The sequence below is a fragment of the Dendrobates tinctorius genome, unplaced genomic scaffold (genome assembly GCF_039654945.1).
Source record: "Dendrobates tinctorius isolate UK_male_01 unplaced genomic scaffold, ASM3965494v1 ptg000103l, whole genome shotgun sequence".
Taxonomy (NCBI): domain Eukaryota; kingdom Metazoa; phylum Chordata; class Amphibia; order Anura; family Dendrobatidae; genus Dendrobates; species Dendrobates tinctorius.
The window spans coordinates 40,891,474-40,917,169 of record NW_027361771.1 but is presented as its reverse complement, the minus strand read 5'-3'; the positions used below and the strand labels follow the sequence as shown (position 1 = coordinate 40,917,169).

The 25,696-nt window shown below is 43.8% G+C and overlaps 1 protein-coding gene across 5 annotated transcripts in view; it reads left to right on the top strand.

Moving 5' to 3' along the window:
• Positions 1-25,696, top strand: part of LOC141100081 (centromere protein Q-like) — a 67,522-nt gene that overhangs the window by 21,530 nt on the left and 20,296 nt on the right. Inside the window, exons 2-8 of one of the 5 annotated variants that reach the window (XR_012234597.1) lie at positions 6,390-6,444; positions 6,547-6,658; positions 8,965-9,036; positions 12,008-12,137; positions 12,399-12,512; positions 22,217-22,335; positions 22,509-22,577. Coding sequence is in view for 3 of the 5 variants with exons in the window: in XM_073588286.1 (XP_073444387.1) it covers positions 4,371-4,430; positions 6,390-6,444; positions 6,547-6,658; positions 8,965-9,036; positions 12,008-12,137; positions 12,399-12,512; positions 22,509-22,577 (612 nt within the window). In the remaining 2 variants the exon portion in view is untranslated. Of the gene's footprint in view, positions 1-4,225; positions 4,431-6,389; positions 6,445-6,546; positions 6,659-8,964; positions 9,037-12,007; positions 12,138-12,398; positions 12,513-22,213; positions 22,337-22,508; positions 22,578-25,696 lie in introns of those variants that run through there. The other 4 variants (XR_012234596.1, XM_073588286.1, XM_073588285.1 and 1 more) reach the window with 4 other exon arrangements.

The following is a 25,696-nucleotide window of genomic DNA, read 5'->3' as shown; positions in this document are numbered from 1 at the left end:
CCTCTCCTCCCCCCCCCCCCCTCCCCCCTCTCTTTACCTTTGACCTCCCACTTCAGTCAAAGAAAAAAGGAAAAACAAAACATAAAGAATGCGCATTATGTTCAGAGCCTCTCCCTGACTCCTACCCCAAAAAACTCTGCAAACAATGCATTAAAGAGACCAGGCAGGGGTCGACGATATCTTCTAAGGATATCCGAGCCATAATTAGGGAGGAAATACAAGCCATCAACCGCGCCAGCACTCCCGCAGAGTCCAGTCATAGAAAACAGGTCATTGTTAGTTCAGAGTCAGAGGAAGAACAGGAGTTAAACTCAGGCTCCGCATCCACGTCCTCATCATCATCCTCGGAGGTGGAAGGACGCGCATGTTTTCCACTGGACAGCGTAGATAACCTGGTAAAAGCGGTTAGAAATACTATGGGGTGTGAAGAGGAAAGGGGAGCCCAGACCGCGCAGGACATTATGTTTGCGGGATTGGCAGAGAAAAAGAGGAGATCATTTCCAGTGATACCGGCAATTAAAGATCTCATCAAAAGGGAGTGGGAAAAACACGACCAGAGGGGTTTTCTCCCATCCGCTTCAAAACGGAAGTACCCGTTCACTGATGAAGATCTATTAAAATGGACTAAAATACCAAAGGTGGACGCTGTCATATCCTCCACTTCCAAACAAACCTCGATCCCGGTCGAGGACGCAGGATTGTTAGCAGACCCATTGGACCGAAAGGCTGAATCTTCGCTTAAAAGGTCCTGGGAATCCACCACCGGGGTATTCAAACCCGCAATAGCCAGCACATGTACTGCTAGGTCAATGCTGGTATGGCTAGATCAATTAGACCAGCAGATTGAGCAAAGAGTGTCAAGGGAGAAACTGCGTGCAGCCATCCCGTTGATAAGAGGGGCAGCTGCCTTTATGGCAGACGCTTCAGCGGACACCCTAAGACTGGCAGCAAGGTCGGCAGCCCTGGTGAATAACGCCAGACGCGCGCTGTGGATAAAGAGCTGGAAAGGGGATGCACAGTCAAAATCCAAAATTAGTGCAACCCCATGCGAGGGAAAACCTTTAAGAGACGGCCATTCGGGAGAAGAAGACAATCGGACAGAACGAATAGATGGGCCACGAAAGACGAAAAGCAGAAGGGTACCATCTTCAGAGGGCCAACGTATAGGAGAGATAAAAATTAAAAGTTTAGACCCACCAGTTGGGGGTAGATTAAAATTTTTTTTTACCAAGTGGGAACAAATTACGTTAAACCCATGGATTTTGAACATAATCAAGGAAGGAATAAAGATTGAATTCCTTCGGATCCCCTATGAGTTCTTTGTTATAACTCGCCTTAATTCCTCACTTCAGCAAAAGGCTCTCGAAGACGAGATTCGAGTCCTGCTAGCTAAAAAAGTTTTAGTTGACGTCCCTGAGGAACAACAGGGTAGAGGCTTTTACTCTCCCCTGTTTTTGGTGTCTAAACCAGACGGTACATTTAGAACCATTATTAATTTAAAGAAGCTAAATTCATTTATAAAAAATTATAAGTTCAAAATGGAATCAATTAGATCCACTATAAAGCTTCTTTTCCCAAATTGCGTAATGGTAGGGATTGATTTAAAAGATGCTTATTATCATCTCCCTATACACAACAGATTCCAGAAATACCTAAGAGTCGCAGTGGAAGTCGAGGGAAGGATTCATCATTTCCAATACGCGGCAATGCCCTTCGGGCTTTCCACGGCACCAAGAATATTTACCAAGGTGATGGCAGAAGTGATGGCCTACCTTCGCCAAAAGGACACACTAATTGTGCCATATCTAGACGACTTCCTAGTAATTGGGAATTCAGTCAAACAATGTACTGAACGCGTGACTGACGCAATCTCCTCTTTTCAGAGCCTTGGCTGGATCATCAATATCCAAAAGTCCAGACTCGATCCGCAATCTCTCCAGACATTTCTAGGATTTCAACTAGATTCCTTGACCCAGAGATGTCTACTACCCCAGGTAAAAATCATCCTCACAAAACAAAAAATACAAGCAGCTATAGATAAACCACGTGTATCCTTAAGAGGAGCAATGTCACTATTAGGATCACTAAATTCTTGCACCCCGGCAGTCCGGTGGGCCCAGTACCATGTCCGTACGCTACAACACCAGATCCTCCAGGAGGATAAGCGACATAGTGGTCATTTACAGAGCAAAATAACCCTGTCACAAGTCTTGACTTCCCTAGAGTGGTGGTTAGACGATGACCATTTATGTTCAGGAGTTCCATGGGTTATAGTTCCATCCTGTATCGTAACCACCGATGCCAGTCCCCAGGGCTGGGGAGCCCACATGGAGAATGGGTTTTATCAGGGAAGGTGGAGTAAAGAGGAATGTGATTACTCATCTAATTTAAAAGAACTGACTGCAGTGTTCTATGCTCTATACAACTTCCTTCCGCAGCTCCAACAGAAGCATGTAAGGATCCTGTCGGACAATACCACCACAGTGGCATATATAAACAGACAAGGAGGAACTCGATCAGAGACTCTGATGTCTTCAGCGGCAAGAATTTTAAACTTAGCAGAAAACTATTTTTTGTCCCTCTCGGCCCTTCATATCAGAGGCGAGAGCAATCAAAAGGCAGACTTCCTAAGCCGTCACACTCTACGACAAGGAGAGTGGTGCCTCAATCGGAAGGTCTTCAGGGACATAGTAGCCGCATGGGGACAACCCGAGGTGGATCTTTTCGCCACAAGGGAGAACAGGCAGATAAAAACATTTGCCTCCCTATCTCCGTCAGATCACCCAAACATACTGGACGCCTTTCTAGTTCCATGGAATTTCAACCTAGCGTATGCGTTCCCTCCATTGATCCTCCTACCTCAAGTAATTCGGAAGATCAGAGACGACAAAGCAAGAATAATCTTAATAGCACCGTTCTGGCCAAAAAGACCGTGGTTTTCGTGGCTGCAGATTATGTCAATAACAGATCCTTGGATCCTTCCGACTGCCAATCTACTCTCCCAAGGCCCCTTTTTCCACCCTCAAGTGCTCAGCTTGCACTTGACGGCGTGGAATTTGAGAGGCAGTTATTGAGGACAAGAGGATTCTCGGAGTCCTTAATTACTACACTACTACAAAGTAGAAAACAGTCCACAACCCAAATTTACACTAGAATATGGAAAAAATTTCTTCAATTCCATACAGTACCTCATACAGCAGAAGTTCCGATAATCCCAATCTTGGAATTTCTGCAGAAGGGGAAAGACTTAGGCTTAGCAGTAAATACACTGAGAGTACAAATATCGGCATTAGGAGCACTATATGGCCATAATATAGCAGGCAACAAGTGGATAACTCGTTTTATTACAGCATGTGAACGAATAGCTCCAATCCACATACCCTCCGTCCCTACATGGGATCTAAATCTGGTCTTAGACGCCCTAACGGTAGACCCCTTTGAGCCGATCGACACAATACCCTTCAAATACTTAGCACTTAAAATGGCCCTCTTAGTATCACTAACCTCAGCTAGAAGAGTGGGTGATATCCAAGCCTTGTCAATAGATCCACCTTTTTTCCAAGAATACCAAGACAGATTAGTATTAAAACCAGACCCTGCCTACCTGCCAAAAGTGGCAACAAAATACCATAGATCTCAGGAGATACTCCTCCCAACCTTCTATAAAAATCCCTCTACTCCGGAAGAGCAGAAGTTCCATACTCTGGACGTCAAAAGAACTGTCCTAAAATGTATTGAGAGGTCCAACAGTTGGAGGCAGAGCAGGGCCCTAGTTGTTTCATTTCAGGGCTGTAAGAAGGGGTATGGAGTCACGAAGAGCACCATTTCCCGGTGGATCAGAGAGGCCATTCGTTTAGCCTACTCCGCAAAAAACGAAGATCCTCCAGGGAACATCAGGGCGCATTCCACCAGGGCAATGGCAACCTCTTGGGCGGAAAAGGGAGATGTTCCGATTGAAACTATATGTAAGGCGGCAGTTTGGTCATCCCCTTCTACCTTCTATAAGCACTACAGACTTGATCTTTCATCAACCTCTGACTTAAGCTTTGGCAGGACTATCCTTGGCACGGTGGTCCCACCCAGGTGATGGTCTGTGGAATCTCTCCAGTGGGTGCTGTCGTGGCGAAGAGTAAAAAGCCGGATTACTTACCGGTAATGCTCTTTTAATGAGTCCACGACAGCACCCGCTCACTTTCCCCCCTAAAGATATCAATAGTTAAAGTATATTAACCAAATAATGGATAAGAAAGATGTTAAAATAAGAGAACATTGCCTAATCCTTGGCGGTCCTTCTGGTACTCTGAAACGTAAAACTGAGGAGGAAAGGCGGACCGCCCCTTTTATCTTTCCTGTAGGGTTTCCTGTTCCAAATGGGCGGATCCGATACCTCCAGTGGGTGCTGTCGTGGACTCATTAAAAGAGCATTACCGGTAAGTAATCCGGCTTTTTCCTTCCACGTTGCTTTAGTTCCTGTGAAGCACCTGAAGGGTTAATAATCTTCTTGAATGTAGCTTGAGGGGTGCAGTTTTTAGAATGGTGTCATTTTTGGGTATTTTCTGCCATATAGACCCCTCAAAGTGACTTCAAATGTGAGGTGGTCCCTAAAAAAATGGTTTTGTAAATTTTGTTATAAAAATGAGAAATCGCTGGTCAACTTTTAACCCTTATAATTTCCTAACAAAAAAAACAATTTGTTTCCAAAATTGTGCTGATGTAAGGTAGACATTTGGAAAATGTTATTTATTAACTATTTTGTGTCACATAACTCTGGTTTAACAGAATAAAAATTCAAAATTTGAAAATTGCGAAGTTTTCAAAATTTTCCCCAAATTTTCATTTTTTTTCACAAATAAATGCAAAAATTATCGACCTAAATTTACAACTAACATGAAGCCCACTATGTCACAAAAAAACAATCTCAGAATCGCTAGGATGCGTTGAAGCATTCCTGAGTTATTGCCTCAAGGGACACTGGTCAGAATTGCGAAAAATGGCCAGGTCATTAAGGTCAAAATAGGCTGGGTCATGAAGGGGTTAAAAGCTGCTGGGAACAAAGCCACATGGGTGACAAGTCGGATAGGCTTGCCCTTTGCTACTTATCCCCATCGACTGTCAATGACTTAAGTCTCCAGCTATACATGCATACAGGGAGAGAGAGCCACCAGGGACCTTTTCAGCTAGTCACCCTTGAAGCTTTTAGGCTGTGTGCATACGTAGCGATTTTTAAGCGTTTTTGCAGCGATTTTCGCGCGAAAACGTGTACAGAACGACCCCTATGCATTCCTATGGCATTCCGCACATGCTGTGCTAATGCTGCCCTTTTTTCCGCGGCTGAATCGCATCGCGGAAAAAATCGCAGCATGGTCATTCTTTTGTGCGGAATCGCAAAGAATTGCCTTGATTCCGCACCCATAGGAATGCATGAGAATCGCTTACTTCCCGCATGTGGCTATGCCCACCATGCGGGAAGTTAAGCGTCTCATGTGCGGTTGGTACCCACGGTGTGGAGGAGAGGAGACTGTCCTCCAGGCCCTGGGTACCATACCCCTGTAAAAAAAAGAATAAAAATAAAAAATTGGGGTATATTTACCTTCCGACGTCCCGCGCTGCATTCCCGGCCTAAGCGTTCCCAGTAATGCCTTGCGGAAAGGTCCTGTGATGACGTAGTCACGCGTGACTCTAGCGGTCTCGCAAGATCGCTATAGTAATGCGAGACCAACGTCATCACAGGTCTCGCAAGGCATCGCTGGGAACGCTGAGGCCAGGAATGCAGCGCGTGACGCCGGAAGGTAAATATACACCGATTTTTTTTATTTTTTTATCATTTTTAACATTCTATCTTTTACTATTGATGCCGCATAGGCGGCCTCAATAGTAAAAAGCTGCTCACACTTGTCAGACACTATGTTTGACGAGTGTGACCAACCTGTCAATCACTTTCCAAGCGATGCTTCAAATCACTTGGAAAGTGCTTGAGAAAATCGCGGCAAAATCGCGAACAGAATCGTTGTGAAATTGCGGTGAATCGCGCGGAAAAAAATGCGCGATTTCTGGGAAGGAGTCCGGTTTTCGGTGTGCGTTTTAACACGCAACGTGGGCACATAGCCTTAAAGTGTTTTTCTCTGAAACACTGCATTGTTTTTGAGTCAAACATACATGACTGAAATCATACAACCAGTGCCTGATACATTCTGCCTATTGATCTGGCAGTAATTATCCGCTGTCCGGTTCCTTTTAAAAGGACAATTGCTTTGAACTGGTATCCTTGCACACAGTGCCCCCTGCTGCGGGCATTGATTCTGTCACTGGACTGCATCTTGCTACACTGGACGGATTAATAGGTGTCACTAGTTCATTGAGTGAAATCAGAACTTCTTTTTTGTCCACAGGTCAAAAAGCGTAAGACGAAAGGCTCAGGAGAACAAACATCTGGGAGAAGACAAAGTAAATCACAAAACACGTCATTTCTGGCACAGCTACTTAGGTTGTATGTATTCACTGGTGTTAAGTTTTGGTTTCACACTGACATATGTGATCTGCCTACAGGTAGTAGTTCAACTAATGGCAAGGATGTGTGGCTGATAAAAAGGAAAAATGCACGTACCCTTCACATTGCCGTTTTACAGTACATTGAGGCTTGTTTGAACGTTGCAGAGATGTAAGTTATATTTCTTTATAAATATTCTATACTGTGCACTTAGCCATATTTCCTAAAGATGGTTGTAGGTCTGACAATTTGATCCAATTATACAGTATTTTCTGGACTATAAGTCTAGTTTCACACTAGCGTATTTTACATGCAGCGCATGGCGCCCCTAAGCCCCGCCCCCTGCCCGCTCCATGCCCGCCCTGTCCGGTCATCTCCTCCTACTATCGCACGGCCGCATGCGATCTGCGCACCCTATCTTTGGCATAGAGTGTGCAGACCGTGCGCTGGCTGTGCGCTAGTAGGATTTTTGCGTGCGCTGCGCACTTTTGAAGGTGCGCCGAACGCACCATGTTGCATTTTCAAAAGTGCGCAGCACACGCAAAAATCCTAGCGCACGGTCTGCGCACCCTATGCCAAAGATAGGGTGCGCAGATCGCATGCGGCCGTGTGCGATAGTAGGAGGAGATGATTGGACGGGGCGGGCATGGAGCAGGCAGGGGGCGGGGCTTAGCGGCGCCGTGCGCTGCATGTAAAATACGCTAGTGTGAAACTAGCCTAAGACGCACCAGACCATAAGACGCACCTAAGTTTTAGAGAAGGAAAATAGGGAAAAGTGAATTTAAAGCAAGAAAAAATGTGGTACAATATTTAATAATATGTCTGCATGTCTGCTGACACTGTTATGGTGGAGATCTGCTGCTGGAGGGCCACATCAGCTGTTGTGGTCCCTCCGTGTTTGTATGCGCCTCCTTTTTTTGAATTTTGCACTAGCACCGCCCTTGCTGTGGTATCTCCCACCATAATCCATCTTTGCGACATCTGGTTTTGAAACTGAACGGTGGCATGATGCAACCCTTCAGGCTGAAACCCTGGAGACATTGAGCTGCTGAGAGCGCAGCTTCAGCGACTAGCAGTGACGTCATCGAGGTTACCTCCAGTCACTGAGGCTACGTTCCCAGCCGGGTTGAACTGCCATGACCTCGGTGAGATCCCCACTACCACAAATTGATCATCAGCATGAATATTTTGTCTCCCAAGTATAGTGATGCCTTTTCATGTGTTCCAGCATTACTCAGCACTGACATTGAGGGTAAGGCCAGGTGGTGTAGTTTTGAAAAAAAATAATAGATAGTGGCCATCAGTATTAGGCTATGTGCACTCTTCCGGAATTCCCGCGGAAATCTCCACGGGAATTCCGCAACTCACTGCCGCGAGAAATCCAGATGCGTATTTCCCGCGAAAATCTAGCATTTTGCAAGCGTAATTAGCTTGCAGAATACTAGCGTTTTCCAAGCGATCTGTAGCATCGCTTGGAAAACTGATTAACAGGTTGGTCACACTTGTCAAACATAGTGTTTGACTAGTGTGACCAACTTTTTACTATTGAGGCTGCCTATTCAGCATCAGTAGTAAAACAATGTTAAAAATAATTAAAAAAATTAAAAATCGTGTTATTCTCATCTTCCGGCGTCCCACGCAGCGTCCCCAGGCCTCAGCGATGCTCCTGGCAAGTCCCGTTCCCAGCGATGCCTTGCGACAATGACCTTTGATGACGTAGCGGTCTCGCGAGAATAACACGATTTTTTATTTTAATTCTATTTTTTACAGGGATATGGTACACAGGGACTGGAGGAGAGTCTCCTCTCCTCTAGTTTCTGGGTACCATCCGCACATTTTCCGCTTACTTTGCGCATGGTGGGCATAGCCACATGCGGAAAGTAAGCGGAACAATGCATTCCTATGTGTGCAGCATTCTCGCCATTCCGCAGAAAGAATGAGCATGCTGCGTATTTTTCCGCGATGCGATTCTGTCACGGAAAAATACGCAGCATTAGCACAGCATGTGCAGAGTGCCATTGAATTCAGTGGGTTGCTTATTTTATGCGTTTTTGCGGCGAAAAAACGCTATATCTGCAGCAGAGAAAACTAATTCTATCACAAGTGCTGCACCCAGTAAACTAAGTGATACATCAGTGGAATCATGCTGCTGTCATATTACTTAGTAAAAACCTGCTTACGGATTCCCTTTAACATGATAACCACTGTAACAGAACCAGAACACATTGGAAGTTGACAAGGCCTGTTATATGTGTTATATGAAGGAACCGGCACTGCATCAATTGTGTGACATAATGTGTTCAACTATTAGTTCCTACAATTTCTAAATTCCACTAATCCACTGTTCTTCAGCATCATTGAAGGTTCTTGATGAGTACATTCTTATATATTCAGGATGGCCTATTGAAATGTTTTTACAAAACTAATTGCTTTTTACAAGGGCCTTTTAACTGCAAATTTTACTTATTGTGTCTTAGGTCAGTATTGATCAGGAAAAAAATTGCAACTATTAAATCTCCACAACATCCTCTCTCTCATCTTAAGCAAAGGTAATATCCATTGTGCTTCTTGGGGCAACTCGGTTGTGGCTGCCATCCGTTTGATCTGTGTTTTAAAGGATGGTGTTAATCATTTGTGCCTCATATATTATATAGAGTCATTACAGAGTGATCTATTTCAGGTGTTTATTTCTGTTTATGTTGATGATTATGGCTTAGAGCCAAAGAAAACCCAAAAGTTATTATCTCGGTAAATTACAATAATTAACAAAAACAGCTGCAAAGGCTTCCTAAACTTTTAAAAAGGTCCCTTAGGACTCATACTCACTTGCGTGAGACTTGCACGATTCTCGTGCGAGTCTCTCGCAATGAAAACCTGGCACTGCCGCCGGCACTGGGACCGGAACGTGCGGCTACATGTATTTCTATGCAGCCGCACGCTCCGGTCACAGTGCCGGGTGTTCATGCGAGAGACTCGCACGAGAATCAGACGAGTCTCTCGCAAGTGAGAATGAGCCCTTAGTCTGTTTCAGTAGGCTCCACAATCATGGGGAAGACTGCTGACTTGACAGATATCCAGAAGGCAGTCATTGACACACTCCACAAGGAGGGTAAGCCACAAAAGGCCATTGCTAAAGAAGCTGGCTGTTCAGAGTGCTGTATCAAAGCATATTGATGGAAAGTTGAGTGGAATGACAAAATGTGATAGAAAAAGGTGCACAAGCAACCGGGATAACTGCAGCCTTGAAAGGATTCTTGAGAAAAGGCCATTCAAAAATTTGGGGGAGATTGACGAGTAGACTGCTCGGTTTAGCCAACAGATTTCTCGCAATACACTTAAACGACTGAGCAGTTTGAGTTTTGTGTTTGGAGAGAGAATAAAGCCATTGTTAAACTTTTGTCTTATATTAGGAAGCACAAAATGTCCTGGCATGTGAATTTCAATAGTCCTGACCCTTCTCTCTTCACTTCATCTATCGCAGAAGAGGCAGGCTGCTCCATACACGTTAGATGGTTAGCTCATATCGCTGGGTTCACTGAAATTTCTGTAATGAAGTAAAAAATATATATATACATACAGTGTGGGCCATTTATATGGATACACCTAAATAAAATGTGAATGGTTGGTAAGGCCTGTTTCACATTTCCGTTTGTTGCCATCAGTCAAAATCCGCCGTTTTGCAAAAAAAACAGATCCGCCATTTTTTTGGCGGATCCGTTTTTTTCCCATTGATTTGCATTAGCGGCGGATTTTGACAGATGGTCATCCGTTGGATTCGTTTTTTGACGGATCCGCCAAAATTTTGCCGTCCGCTGACTTGAGTGGACGGACAATGAAACGTTTTTTGTCTGCGTCAAAATAGCGGATAGCAACGGATCCGCCAATCGTTATAATAGTCGCCTATGGGTGGCGGATCCGTTGCCAACCGTTAATTGACGGAATCCGGGAACGGATACGCTTTTTTACACTGAGCATGCCCAGAAGAATTTCCTTACCAGAAATTTAACGCCAAATTCCGTTCTGGCGGCAGAAAAAAATCTCTCTCTCTCTCTCTTCTTTTATCCAGACTTTAAATTTCCAGCACTGCCTGATAAAGCGGATTCGTCAAAAAACGGATCTGTTGGCATCTGTTTGTGCAACAACGGAAACGGATCTGTTTTTTCACATTCTGGCGGATTTGGACTACCGTCAAAAAAACGGAAATGTGAAAAAGCCCTAATATCAACTTCCTGTTTGTGGCACATTAGTATATGGGAGGTGGGAAACTTTTCAAGATGGGTGGTGACCATGGTGGCCATTTTGGATCCAACTTTATTTTTTTCAATGGGAAGAGAACTTATTGAGAATTTCACAAGAAAAACAATGGTGTGCTTGGTTTTAACTTTATTCTTTCATGAGTTATTTACAAGTTTATGTCCACTTATAAAATGTTTTCAAAGTGCTGCCCATTGTGTTGGCTTGTCAATGCAACCTCTTCTCCCACTCTTGTTACACTGATAGCAACACCACAGAAGAAATGCTAGCACAGACTTCCAGTATCCTTTGTTTCAGATGCTGCAAATCTCGCATCTTCACATCATAGACAATTGCCTTCAGATGACCCCAAAGATAAAAGTCTAAGGGGGTCAGATCGGGAGACCTTGGTGGCCATTCAACTGGCCCACGACGACCAATACGCTTTCCAGGAAGCTGTTCATGTAGGAATGCTCAGACCTGACACCCATAATTGATGGTATAGTGAGATATATGGGGTACAAAGACAGTGGGGCCATTCTTCATCAATGCCACTGGATATCTTAAATTGCTACATGATGATGTGTTGCCCTCTTTATGCACTGAAGAAGGCACGTTCCCTGAGTTTTTCCAGCAAGATGGTGCACCACCACATTATGGGTGTCAGGTCCAAGCATTCCTACAAGGAATCTGACCCCCTTAGACTAGCATTTCTTCTGCGGTGTTGCTGTCAGTGGGAGAAGAGGGTTGCATTGACAATCCAACACAATGGGCAGCATTTTGAAGACATTTTATAAGTGGTCATAAGCTTGCAAATAACTCATGAAAGAATAAAGTTATGTTAAAACCAAGCACACCATTGTTTTTCTTGTGAAATTCTCAATATGTTTGATGTGTCACATGACCCCCCTCTTCCCACTGGAAAAAATAAAGTTGGATCCAAAATGGCCAACTTCAAAATGGCCGCCATGGTCACCACCCATCTTGAAAAGTTTCCCCCCTCCCGTATACTAATGTGCCACAAACAGGAAGTTGATATCACCAACCATTCCCATTTTATTTAGGTGTATCCATATAAATGGCCCACCCTGTATATTGATGACCTCTTTAGGGAACAGCCACTGACCTCTACTTGTGACAGTGTTTAGGGAAAGTCCCTCCTAAAATGGGACATAATTTCCCAAATGTACTTATTTTTAGAGCTAGTGTATGTATTTTATGAATGTGGTGCAAGTTCTCATAAAATCTTGCTGGTATTTACAGCTTAGTGTTTGATGGTTGGTTTAGGCTTCTAAAGTTCTGTAAGAAAATCAGGTTGCCGGTAACTAAAGTACACAAATTGAAAAATCTGACCAAAGACATTCTGGAAGAGCAGCGTAAGATGATGGTGTATGAAGACACCCTGGAGTCTCTGAAGGTAGGTGCTGCATTTTCTGAATTGTTTCTTTAGGTTTATCCCTTTCACTGCTGGTGGTAATTGATCGGTAACTTATCTGGATCATGAACATTTAACTGTGGCATATTGCTCTGGTGTACAACCGATGTGCTGTTGGCTGAGTGTGGTGGTGGAGGGTGACTTCCCTGATCCTCACCAAAAATTATAATGACATACAGACAGATCTAATGACTGCAGAAATGGATCATCGTACATATTGTAAAACTTGTGCTTTCACCTTAGCATGAAATTGAAACCACTATGATGACTGTAGAAAAGATAGAAGACTCTATAGTGGCTTTAGAAGGAAAGATTGAGGCCATGAAAAAACACTCCTCAAAAACTTCCCAGTTCCAGGTACGTACCATTCACCATTAAGAAGTAAAAAGCAGGGTTTAATGGGAACTTATGAATCTTGCTGTTGTTATGTCAAGCAATGTTTTCCATTTTCCAAAGCCTGAAGAGTTAAAGAAAATGACGAAATTCACCCAATCCCACAATATGACATACATGTGCGTTATCATTAGGAGATTATTCCTGAACGGTATAATACATGAATGTTGCATTGTTTGCTTGGGCAATAATGTATTGTGATATACTTTTTACAGTATATCACAAAAAAAAGTCAACACCCTCACATTTTTGTAAATATTGTATTATATCTTTTCATGGGAGAAAACTGAAATATGGCACTTTAATACAATGTAAAGTAGTCAGTGTACAGCTTGTATAACAGTGAAAATTTGGTGTGCCTTCTAAATAACATAACACACAGCCATTAATATCTGAACCAATGACAACTAAAGTGAATACACCCCTAAGTGAAAATGGCCAAATTGTGCTCTCAGCCATTTTCCCTCCCTGATGTCATGTGACTCAGTGTTACAAGGTCACAGGTGTGTTAAATTTGGAAGTTCAACATGGCATCTCATGGCAAATAACTCTGACGATCGGAAAAACAGAATTAGGCTGGAGTCACACTGGCGAGGAATACGGCCGAGTGAGAGGCGCAAAAAGCACGCATTAGACACGGACCAATGATTCTCTATGGGGTCACTCGCACCAGCCGTATATTTCTCCTCAGTATCCTACGCTCCGTGCCACTCGCAGCATGCAGCGATTGTCAGCGTACTACGCCCGTAATATGCCAATGCAAGTCTATGGGTGCGCAAAAAATACGGATTACACACGGACCACACGTGTGACTTGCGAGAAATACGCACCCGGTGTCTTTTAGCAAAGCCGGCAATTCAGTGCGCGATACAGTAAACTCACACTGACAGGTTTAATAAAGAAACGAAAGGATAGATATAGACACATAGAATACATATATATATATATATATATATATATGTGTATTCTATGTGTCTATATCTATTCTTTCATTTCTTTATTAAAACTGTCATAGGGCTCCATTATATGTCCATTTTGCAAGCCTGCGAGAAAATCTCACCATACGGATGCCATACGGATTACATACGGATGCTGACATGCGCAAAATACGCGACCACACCTTGATTACGGATGACATACGGAGCACTGTTTAGGGGTCTGTCGTCCGTATTAAGCCTGTAAAATACTGACCGTATTTTGCGCAGGTTAGTGTGACTCCAGCCTTATTGCTCTGCTTAAAAATGGCCTAGGCTATAAGAAGATTGCCCACCACCTGACAGTTTCCACTCAGAATTGGCCTCACCCTCATCGACCAAAGAACTTGACTGCACGTGCTCGGCGTCATAACCAGAGGTGGTCTTTTCAAAAGAGACGTATGAGTACTGAAGTTATTTGGTTCAGATGGTGTCAAGTGTGTGTGGCCACGAACAGGTGAGGAGTACAAATACAATTGTCTTGCCTACAGTCAAGCATGGTGGTGGGTGTGTTTGGGGCTGCGTGAATGCTGCCGGCTGTAGGGAGCTACACTTCATTGAGGAAACCTTGAGTGCCCAGAAGTACTATGACAAACTGAAGCAGAGCATGATCTCTTCAGAAACTGGGCCACAGGACAATATTCCAACATTATAATGACCCCAAACACGCCTACAAGACAACCACTGCATTGATAAAGAAACTAAGGGTAAAGGTGCTGGACTGAGAGATCTATCTCCAGACCTAAATAAAAGTGGGCATCTGTGGGGCATCCTCAAAGGAAGGTAGAGGTAGCGGAAGGTCTCCAACATTCACCAGCTCTGTGATGTCATGGAGGAGTGGAGCAGGATTCTAGTGGCAACCGGTGAAGCTGTATTGAACACCATGCCCGAGAGTTAAAATGAACCTGTCACCAGGATTTTACTACGTAAGCTACAGCCACTGTCAGGTTGGCGCGCTGCTATACCGATTTAAAATGTTACCTTGGGTAATGAAATCCATCTTGTGGATTTTGTTTAATTTGTATTTGCAGTTTTCAGTTAATGAGATTTTTGTGCTTTGGGCGGGCTATGGGTGGGAATTTATGTGGTGCTGTGCTCACATATGCATCCATAAGGGCTTATGACATTTCACTGATCATTTAGTGACCTGCCTGCTAGTTTACATAATGCATATAAATTGTAGGTTTAGAAAAAAAAATTGATATCTAGCAAAATGGCAGCGGCGCCTGCCCAGTAGCATCTATCTCTTACCGACAGATGCTATTGCACAAGCGCTGGCGCCATTTTTCTACAGCCAATTTTTTTCCTCTGCTACTAGCCTTTTAGCCATCTCCTGTTACTCCTCTTCCTCAGCCTCCACCTCCTCATTGTTACCAATCTGCGCTGAGCAGTTGAGATGAGGCTAGTTAGTATCTCCCTGTCTCATGCCTTCCTCCGTCTCCACCTGGTTCACATGTAAATCTTCATGTTTAATTCTCAGGAGCGACTGTTTAAGTAGGCACAGAGGCAGGATCATTTAGCTGATGATGGCATCATCGCCGCTCACCATCTTTGTCGAGTCCTCAAAGTCTTGGGAGAACCGCACAAATGTCACATTCATGCCCACTCCTCAGTTGTTATGTGTGGAGACTGACCAGAATACCGATGGGTGTGTACTCGGGGAGCTGGTATTCCTCAACTGGCCTCTGCTGCTCACAAAACCTTTTCCAGCAGTGCAGTGTGGAGTTCCAGTGCGTGGGTACGTCGCACAGCGGTCGGCAAGCTGGCACTCGCATGCTCTGCTGCAGCACTGCCAAAGTGGCGGCAGCTGCACCTGACTTTTGTGGAAATGGGCACTGACATAGCATACCGTGACCAGAAGCTCTGGCAAATCTGGGAATGTTTTCAGAAACCACGTAACTACCAAGTAGAGCACTTGGGCCAAGTTTGATATGTGTGTGAGCTTGGCAGACTTCACAGCAGCCACCAGGTTACGGCCCAAGACCATGCCTGGTCGGAGGTTCAGTGGCGAGAGCCACAGTTCTGTCTGGTCTGTCATTCCTTTCAATAACTGCTGCGGTGTGTGATTTGTCTTTTAGACAATTTTAGCTTCAGTAGAGCCTGTTGTCACTTCGCTAAGGCAGTGCTGCAGAGCTTCCGGGCTGATGTGTACGACCTGCTTGAGATAGCACATTGGAGATGGAGGATGAGTAGGAGGTGGAGACAACCCTGATAAAAGTAGGTCCAGCAATCATCCATGCCAGGCTGGGACTGTGCCCCAGCCTCCACATTGTTCACCCAGTGTAGCGTCCCTGGCCACAAGGTCTTGTCCACATGTCGGTCCTTAAGTGGACAATCCCAGTAACCATGTTGATAAGGTCATGGGCGATGTTGTTGGACATGTGCTGGTACTAAGCGAGGACACCACAACTTGAGAAATAGTGACGGCTCGGGTACCGAGTAACGAGGGACCAGATTTGTACACCTGTACAGCCCGTTTTTTGTTTATATTTCAAACCAACAAAATTTCACATAAAGCAAGTTCTACAGTATATACTGTATGACAATACACTCCTACACTCAAACGCTTTGCAGAAAGTGCAAAGCCAGGAAAAAATTATGACATGCAGAAATGGGCAACATCCTCCTGTGACACCTGCACCATCACTTGCTCCACACATAGGAGGTGGAGAACCTAAAGGACAGTATGATCTCCCGGGGGTGGTAGCCCCTTCTTGAGCTACCTTGGGGAACCTTTCTCCGGCCTGTTCATTTCTCAAAAAGTATTCATCCTGTTCCCTTTCTTCTCGGATCACACTCACCGTATACTAACGATGTTGACTCCGTTTTAAGGAACGTGACTCTGGTTGTAGCCATCAGTTCTTGTAGCCTTTGAGGCAAGTATTCCGTCTCTACTGCCTGCTGAGTGAAAGAGATGTGACGAAGGGTCCCAAACTCTATTATGGACTCCATCTCCACTGCTGGTCATAAGTAACTACCTTCCCCTGGGATGCAAGCTTTCAGTACCTTGCGGCCAGCGGGGCCTGTACCATTTCTTTGCACCTGGTCCTGGCTCGCCTCCTTTTCCCGACCAGCCTAGGCCCCGCAATCCGCTCACTAGTTGCTGGATCCTGTCTCTCCTGCCTGCAGCTTGCAAGAACCCCAGTGGTGAAGGCTACGGCCTGGGTTCGGGCCTTGGTGGTTCTGGAAAGCGTCCAGTTCTGGATCAAAGACTACTGCCACCTCCTCTGTCATGGCACCTTGGTCTTGCGCCGATATTTCTCCAGGTGCTTCCCTTGGGAGTCTCGCAGGATTCTACCATCCTTGTCGCCCATTAAGCATGTTACACTGTATGAATTACTAATTCAATCCAGAAATTTTTTTTAACTTTTTTTGGAGTGTTATATTACACTAAAATGTACCAATGAGGACATAATACTCTGTGTAAGTAATTGAATCCAGAAATATTTTTCAATTTTTGAGTTTTACATACCACCGTAATGTAACAATAAATGTATTGAACTGTAATTGAATCCAGAAAATTTTTTTGAACGCAATGTTGATGTACTTCTACACTCATAAAGGCTTTGCAGAAAGTGCAGAGCCAGGCAAAAATAAGTAGGGTCATCCATAGACAGGCCTTGGTGATTCTGGAAAAATGACAGTTCCGGACCAAAGGATCCTACAACCTACACTGTCGCACCAGCCCTCCTCTGGCTACGATATTCTTCCAGTCACTCCTTTGGGAGTCTCGCTTGATTCCTATATCTTTGTTGTCCACAGAGCATGTAAAACTCAAATGATGAGTAATTGAATACAGAAAAATGTTTCAACTCTTTTTTGGAGTGATATATACCACAGAAATGCACCATGAAGCACTTAATAGTCTATGGATGACAATATAGTCAACTTTTTCACCTTAAAAAATGTGCTCAACTGCCGCAGCTATATACACTGCTCAAAAAAATAAAGGGAACACTTAAACAACAGAATATCACTCCAAGTAAATCAAACTTCTGTGAAATCAAACTGTCCACTTGGAAGCAACACTGCTTGACAATCAATTTCACATGCTGTTGTGCAAATGGAATAGACAACAGATGGAAATTATTGACAATTATCAAGACACCCTCAATAAATGAGTGGTTCTGCAGGTGGGGACCACAGACCACATCTCAGTACCAATGCTTTCTGGCTGATGTTTCGGTCACTTTTGAATGTTGGTTGTGCTTTCACACTCGTGGTAGCATGAGACGGAATCTACAACCCACACAAGTGGCTCAGGTAGTGCAGCTCATCCAGGATTGCACATCAATGTGAGCTGTGGCAAGAAGGTTTGCTGTGTCTGTCAGCATAGTGTCCAGAGGCTGGAGGAGCTACCAGGAGACAGGCCAATACACCAGGAAACGTGGAGGGGGCCGTAGGAGGGCAACAACCCAGCAGCAGGACTGCTACCTCCGCCTTTGCGCAAGGAGGAACAGGAGAAGCACTGCCAGAGCCTTGCAAAATGACCTCCAGCAGGCCACAAATGTGCATGTGTGTTATGAGCTCATTTTCTGCTCCTCCATTTGAGAGTTCTCCTTCCGTTCTCCCTCTTGTGGTGACAGGAGGTAGTGAGGTTGGTTTGAGTGGTAGTGATCTGCCACCTGATGAGAAGGATAGCGATTGGATCTCTGGAGTATCAGACTGGATATAAGACCGCCGACGCCCTATCCTGTTGCTGGTGATTCATTCTGCTTCTCAGGTCTTGGACTTCAGCTCTCTTCCAGTCTTCTTAAGTTAAGTTTGTTTTTTGCTAATGTTCACACTTGCGCTTGTTGGTCAATTCAGTTTCTTGTGTGGTCAGCTTGCCCCTGCTGGGGCTATGCTGATTTCCACTCCTATTTATCTGTATTTGCCAATTTGCCTTTTTGTCCCTTATTAGATTGGCCTCTTTTTGCTCTGTTTCAGAATATTTCAGAGTGCTGATATAGTGCGAGAAGTCTAGTGACTTCAGGGTTAATTTTGCTATCAGACGTGTTGGACATTATTTTTGGTAGGATTTTTTGGCAGATTGCAGACAGTGGCTTTCCTTTCCTGTCCTTTCTAGTTAGATGGGCCCCATCGTTTGCTCAGCCTATTTTCCTGCCTGTGTATGTGTTTTCATCTTACTTCACCGTCAATACATGTGTGGGGGCTGTCTTTTCCTTTGGGGTCTGCTCTGGGGCAGTTAGTTTTCCCTTTTCTTGCTTTAGGTTTATGTAGTCCTCCGGCGGTGACGAGGCGTCTAGGAACAACGTAGGAAAGCTCCACTGCTACTGTTAGTTGTGTGGTTAAGATCAGGGATCTGCAATCTGCATAGTGACCAACCTCTCTGGTTTTCTGGGACTTAACTTTTTGTTGTTCCTCCTCGGTGACCCATTCATAACACATGTCTGCACAAACGGTTAGAAACTGACTCCATAAGGTTGGTCTGAGTGCCCAACGTCCACAGATGGGGGTTGTGCTCACAACTCAACACCGTGCAGGACGCTTGGCATTTGCCACAAAACACCAGGATTGGCAAAGTCGCCACTGGTGCCCTGTGCTCTGCACAGATGAAAGCAGGTTCACACTGAGCACATGTGACAGAGTCTGGAGACGCCGTCGAGAGCGATCTGCTGCCTGCAACATCCTCCAGCATGACCGGTTTGGCAGTGGGTCAGTAATGGTGTGGGGTGGCATTTCTTTGGAGGGCCGCACAGCCGTCCATGTGCTCGCCAGAGGTAGCCTGACTGCCATTAGGTACCAAGATGAGATCCTCAGACCCCTTGTGAGACCATATGCTGGTGTGGTTGGCCCTGGCTTCCTCCTAATGCAGGACAATGCCAGACCTCATGTGGCTGAAGTGTGTCAGCAGTTCCTGCAAGATAAAGGCATTGAAGCTATGGACTGGCCCGACCGTTCCCCAGACCTGAATCCGATTGAGCACATCTGGGACATCATGTCTTGCTCCATCCACCAACGTCACGTTGCACCACAGACTGTCCAGTTGGTGGATGCTTTAGTCCAGGTCTGGGAGGAGATCCCTCAGGTGACCATCCGCCGCCTCAACAGGAGCATGACCATGCGTTGTAGGGAGGTCATACAGGCATGTGGAGGCCACACACAATACTGAGAGGCATGTGGAGGCCACACACAATACTGAGCATTATTTTGACTTGTTTTAAGGACATTATACTCCACTATAATTTTGTGTGTGACTCCAAATCCAGGCTTCCATTGGTTAATAAATTTGATTTCCATTGATGATTTTTGTGTGATTTTGTTGTCAGCACATTCAACTTTGTACAGGAACAAAGTATTCAATGAGAATATTTCATTCATTCAGATTTAGTATGTGTTATTTGAGTGTTCCCTTTATTTTTTTTGAGCAGTGTATTTACCAACGGACTGCAAAGCCCTAGTCCCTGCCTAGAGACTGTGTTCAGCCACTCTCCCTGTTCCTGCAACTCTCTCCCTCCTTAGGCTAAATGCAGAATGTATCTGAAAAACAGCAAAGCACAAAATTAACCCTTACAATTACTGTTAGTATAATGGTTTAGCATCAGCACTACAGAACTATGATTCATTAACACGCCAAGACAAGCACACTCTCGTTACAGTAAGAACTGACACAGAGCTGTGCAATTGTGTCAGTGTGCCAGGCCTGGCTGTGCATGTCCTTTTATAACCCCTGATGATGTCAAATAGCCAGCCAATCACAATAATGCCACTACCAAGATTGCTGCGGCATTACAGTAACTCGCAAGCAATCACCGCATGCTTATTGGCTTTGTATCAGGCGCCAAACGTGGGTAGGGATTCAAGTTTGAGATTGAGCACCGGCTAATGCTCGCCGAGTACCGAACACTTCCGAGCACCCAGATACTAGAGTGATATTCGAGTATCACCGAGCACGTTTGCTCATTCTTAGAGGCCACACAAAATATCCACACTTGGGGATGTACTGTACTCCCTTTTGTTTCCAGCGGTTTAGACATTACTGGCTGTATGCTGAGTTATTTAGAGGGCACACCAAGTTTACACTGTTATACAAGCTGAACACTAACTACATTGTATCAAAGTGTCATATCTTCAGTGTTGTCCCATGATAATAAAATATTTACAAAAATGTGAGGGGTATACACGCTTTTGTGATATACTGTATGTGATTACAGTATACAGACGTGGTCAAAATCGTTGGTACCCCTTGTTTAATGACAGAAAAACCCACAATGGTGACTGAAATAATTTGAATCTGACAAAAATAATCAAAAATCTATGAAAATGAACAAATGAATTCAGACATTGCTTTTCAACCATGTTTCCACAGAATCTTTTAAAAAATAAAACTCATGAGATAGCCTTGGACAGAAATGATGGTACCCTTAACTTAATATTTTGTTGCACAACCTTTTGAGGCAATCACTGCAATCGTACGATTCCTATAACTGTCAATGAGACTTCTGCACTTCTCGACAGGTATTTTGTCCCACTCCTCGAGCAAACTGCTCCAGTTGTCTCTTGTTTGAAGGTTGCCTTTTCTAGACGGCATGTTTCAGCACTTTCCAAAGATGCTCAACAGGATTTAGGTCAGGGCTCATAGAAGGCCCCTTCAGAATAGTCCAATGTTTTCCTCTTAGCCATTCTTGTGTGTTTTGGGTCATTATCCTGTTGCAAGACCCATGACCTGCGACTGAAACCAAGCTTTCTGACACTGGACGGAACATTTCTCTCTATAATCCCTTGATAGTCTTGAGATTTCATTGTACACTGCACAGATTCTAGACACCCTGTGCCAGATGCAGCAAAGCAGCCCCAGAACATAACAGAGCCTCCTCCATGTTTCACAATAGGAACAGTGTTCTTTTCTTGATATGCTTCATTTTTCTGTCTGTGAATATAGAGCTGATGTTCCTTGCCAAAAAGTTCTGTTTTTGTCTAATCTGTCCATAGGACATTCTCGCAGAAGCTTTGTGGCTTGTCAACATGTAGTTTGGCAAACTCCAGTCTGGCTTTCTTATGATTTTTATTCAACAATGCTGGCCTCCTTGGTCGTCTCCCATGAAGTCCACTTTGGCTCATACAACGACGGATGGTGCGCTCTGACACTGCTGTTCCTTGAGCTTGAAGTTCACCTTTTGTTTAGAAGTTTTTCTGGGATCTTTTGTTACCATTCGTATTATCCGTCTCTTTGATTTGTCATCAATTTTCCTCCTGCGGCCACGTCCAGGGAAGTTGGCTACAGTCCCATGGAGCTTAAATTTCTGAATAATATGTGCAACTGTAGTCACAGGAACATCAAGCTGCTTGGAGATGGTCTTTGTTCATTTTCATAGATTTTTTTTATTTATTATTACTTTTGTCAGATTCAAGTTATTTCTGTGACCATTGTGGGGTTTTCTGTCATTAAACGAGGGGTACCAACAACTTTGACCATGTTTGTAGTTGACATTTGTTTAAAAGATTCAAAATGGTATTAGGAAAAAATACATCCAATTTGATTTTAAAAATACATTCACAATAAAAGAAAAATCAGTAAACACAATGAGGTCTTTTTTTAATTAAATAAGTTAATAGTAAATAAAACATTTTTTAGATGTACTATAAGAGTTCTCATGATGACCTATACAATAAAGTTACATTGTCTATTAAGCGGTAATAATAGAAGAGTGTTTTGTCTGAAATGCTTGTTCATGCATTCTGTGTTAGCAGGTCCATATCCTTGAAGAGTCATTATTTCATACTTTGAATACAGCTTTAGGTTAGGACTTCCTGTAGTCTCTTTCCTAGCTCTATTGACAAGGCATGGCACACGCGGTCAGCAGTGACAGGTAGGCCTGTCCCTCCAGATGCATTATAAGCTGCTCATTCTGCCACCCCAGGTGTCCGCGTCTCTGTTGGACCTGTCTTTCATTCATTATTAGCTCTGAACTATGTTAGTGTTGTTCAGTTTGATTAATTTTGAATTTGTTGAAGGTTTCATCACATTATTTCTGATTTACAGGATAAAATCATATTAAATATAGACCCCCTGGAACTTCCACAAGGGACATTTGAGGCTCCAACAATGCAAGTATGTAGGTCTTTATTATTTAAAAAAAAACCACTAGTTTAACCCCCTAGCGACCGCCGATACGCCTTTTAATGGCGGTAATTAAGTGTACATAACCCACAGAGCCGCTAATTCACGGCGCTGTGGAGAAAGTGAATAGCGCCCCCCAGTGTCAGATTTTCTCCGGGGTCTCGGCAGCCGGGGGTAGCCGAGACCCCAGAGAACATGAATTGGTCGGTTTTTACCGACCCCGCTTTTGAGATCGCCGTTATTAACCCTATAACGGCAACCGCAAAAAAAAAAAGCTGCGATTTTGCATTACATTTCTTTCCTCTGATGTGATCGCACATCAGAGGAGAGAGAACTAGGGTCCCCGATACCTCTCCGTGGTCCAGGGTCCCCGCCGGTGTCCTCCGGTGGGCGCCGCCATCTTGAATCTGGAAGAAAATGGCGGGCGCATGCGCAGTGTGACCGCCGGGAATCTGCCGGCTCCAGCTGGCAGATTCCATTCATTTTGATCACTATGATAAACTATCATAGTGATCAAAATAAAAAAATAGTACATAACCCCCCCGTTTATCACCCCCTTAGTTAGGCCAACATAACAAAATAAAATATTTTTTTTTTCAGTTTTCTGTCAGGGTTAGGCTAGGGTTAGGGCTAGGGTTAAGGTTAGGGCTAGGGTTAGAATTAGGGTTAGGGCGAACTAGGATTAGAATTATGATTAGGGGCTAGGGTTGGGATTAGGGTTTGAGGTGTGTTGGGGTTAGGGTTGGAGCAAGAATTGAGGGGTTTCCACTATTTACCAACTTTGCGGGTCTAAAAATTGGGGTCTAAAAAAATCACATTTTTGAGGAAATAAAAAAGATTTTTTATTTTCACGGCTCTGCGTTTATAAACTTCTGTGAAGCGCTTGGGGGTTCAAAGTGCTCACTACACATCTATATAAGCTCCTTGGGGGGGTCTAATTTCCAAAATGGGCTCACTTGTGGGGGGTTTCCACTGTTTAGGCCCATCAGGGACTCTGTAAACGCAACATGATGCCCGCAGACCATTCCATCAAAGTCTGCATTCCAAAATGGCACTCCTTCCCTTCCAAGCTCTCCCATGCACCCAAACAGTGGTTCCCCCGCACATATGGGGTATCAGCATACTCAGGACAAATCGCACAACAACTGTTGCGGTATGATTTGTCCTGTTACCCTTGTAAAAATAAAAATTTGGGGGCGAAAAGATCATTTTTGTGGAAAAACATGATTTTTTATTTTCATGGCTCTACATTATAAACTTCTGTGAAGCACTTGAAGGTTCAAAGTGCTCACCACACATCTAGATAAGTTCCTTAAGGGGTCTAGTTTCCAAAATGGGGTCACTTGTTGGAGGTTTCCACTGTTTAGGCACACAGAGGCTCTCCGAACGCAACATGGCATCCGATCTCAATTCCAGCCAATTCTGCGTTGAGAAAGTCAAACGGCGCTCCATCCCTTGCGAGCTCTGCTGTGCGCTGAAAAAGTGGTTTACCCCCTCTTTTAACACTTGTGAAAATAAAAAAAATTGGTTCTGAAGTAAATTTTTTGCAAAAAAAAAAGTTAAATGTTAATGTTTTCCTTCCACATTGCTTTAGTTCCTGTGAAGCACGTAAAGGGTTAATAAACTTCTTGAATGTGGTTTTGAGCACCTTGAGGGGTCTAGTTTTTAGAATGGTGCCACTTTTGGGTATTTTCTGTCATGTACACCCCTCAAAATGACTTTAAATATGATGTGGTCCCTAAAAAAAATGGTTGTGTAAATTTTGTTGTAAAAATGAGAAATCGCTGGTCAACTTTTAACCCTTATAACGGGTGGGGAACCTCAGGCCCCAGGGCCATTTACGGCCCTCGATGACCTTTTATCAGGCCCCCGAGCAGATTTTCAGGGACTGCACTCTTGGACAGGGAGCTGTATTTTGATTGCCACAAGCTCATTAATTTCTTCTTGCTCTGTTAGCACACACACGCAGTGTTCACTACTGAGCATTGAAGGGCATGCAATGAAAGATTAAGTCATGAAACCAGTGCCAGAGTCAGGATGTACTTTGTGGGTGGAGTTTGTATGGCCCCCAAAGGATGGTATAAATATCCAAATGGCCCTTGGCAGAAAAAAGATTCCTCACCCCTGCCTTATAACTTCCGAACAAAAAAAAATTTTGCTTTCAAAATTGTGCTGATGTAAAGTAGACATGTGGGAAATGTTATTTATTAAGAAATTTGTGTGACACATCTCTCTGATTTAAGGGCATAAAAATTTAAAGTTTTAAAATTGCAAAATTTTCAAAGTTTTCGCCATATTTCCATTTTTTTCATAAATAAACACAAGACTTATCAAAGAAATTTTACCACTAACATGAAGTACAATATGTCATGAAAAAACAAGAATCAGAGGGATCCATTAAAGCGTTCCAGAGTTATAAACACATAAAGTGACAGTGGTCAGAATTGTAAAAATTGGCCTGGTCATTAAGCTGCAAACTGGCTCTGTCGCTAAGGGGTTAATCCTATCCTATTTATGGGAAAATATTTTGTTGTGTACTTATTGAAATGCAAAGAAAACCTCCTACTGATTTTACATGATTGACATGTAGTTGACTTTTAGCTTTCACCCTATTATTTCCTGATCTAATAAAATAATTGGTTTTATGTAAAACTGGAGGATGTGTTTTCACAGTACTGTGTTTTTTATAAAATTGAGATACAACAATTGGACAACCCCTAAGCAGAAACATATAAATAACCTTATATTAAACCTTCTGCACCAACACTATTCCAGTGATGTTGGGCGGGACTCCTGACGCTTAAATGACCTGTTAAATCACGTGAACGCTTCAGCCAATCAGCAGCTGCTAATAAGCTGCCTCGCTCACTTCCCTTGGACGTCCGGTAGTATAATTTCCGTTTATTTTACACTGGGTGCTACAGCATTTAAGAAATATTTGTCCCAACAAGTACTGGAGATCTTAGAGTAACTGCACACTACTTTTCTCAGTGCTGAGGCTGCTGTAGCCACAGGATTTTATTGATTAGCAAGTTTCTTATAAAGACACAAAACTCTTGCAGTTCAAGCTATTTAATATCTTTGCCAATAACTTGCTAAATGCGTATGTT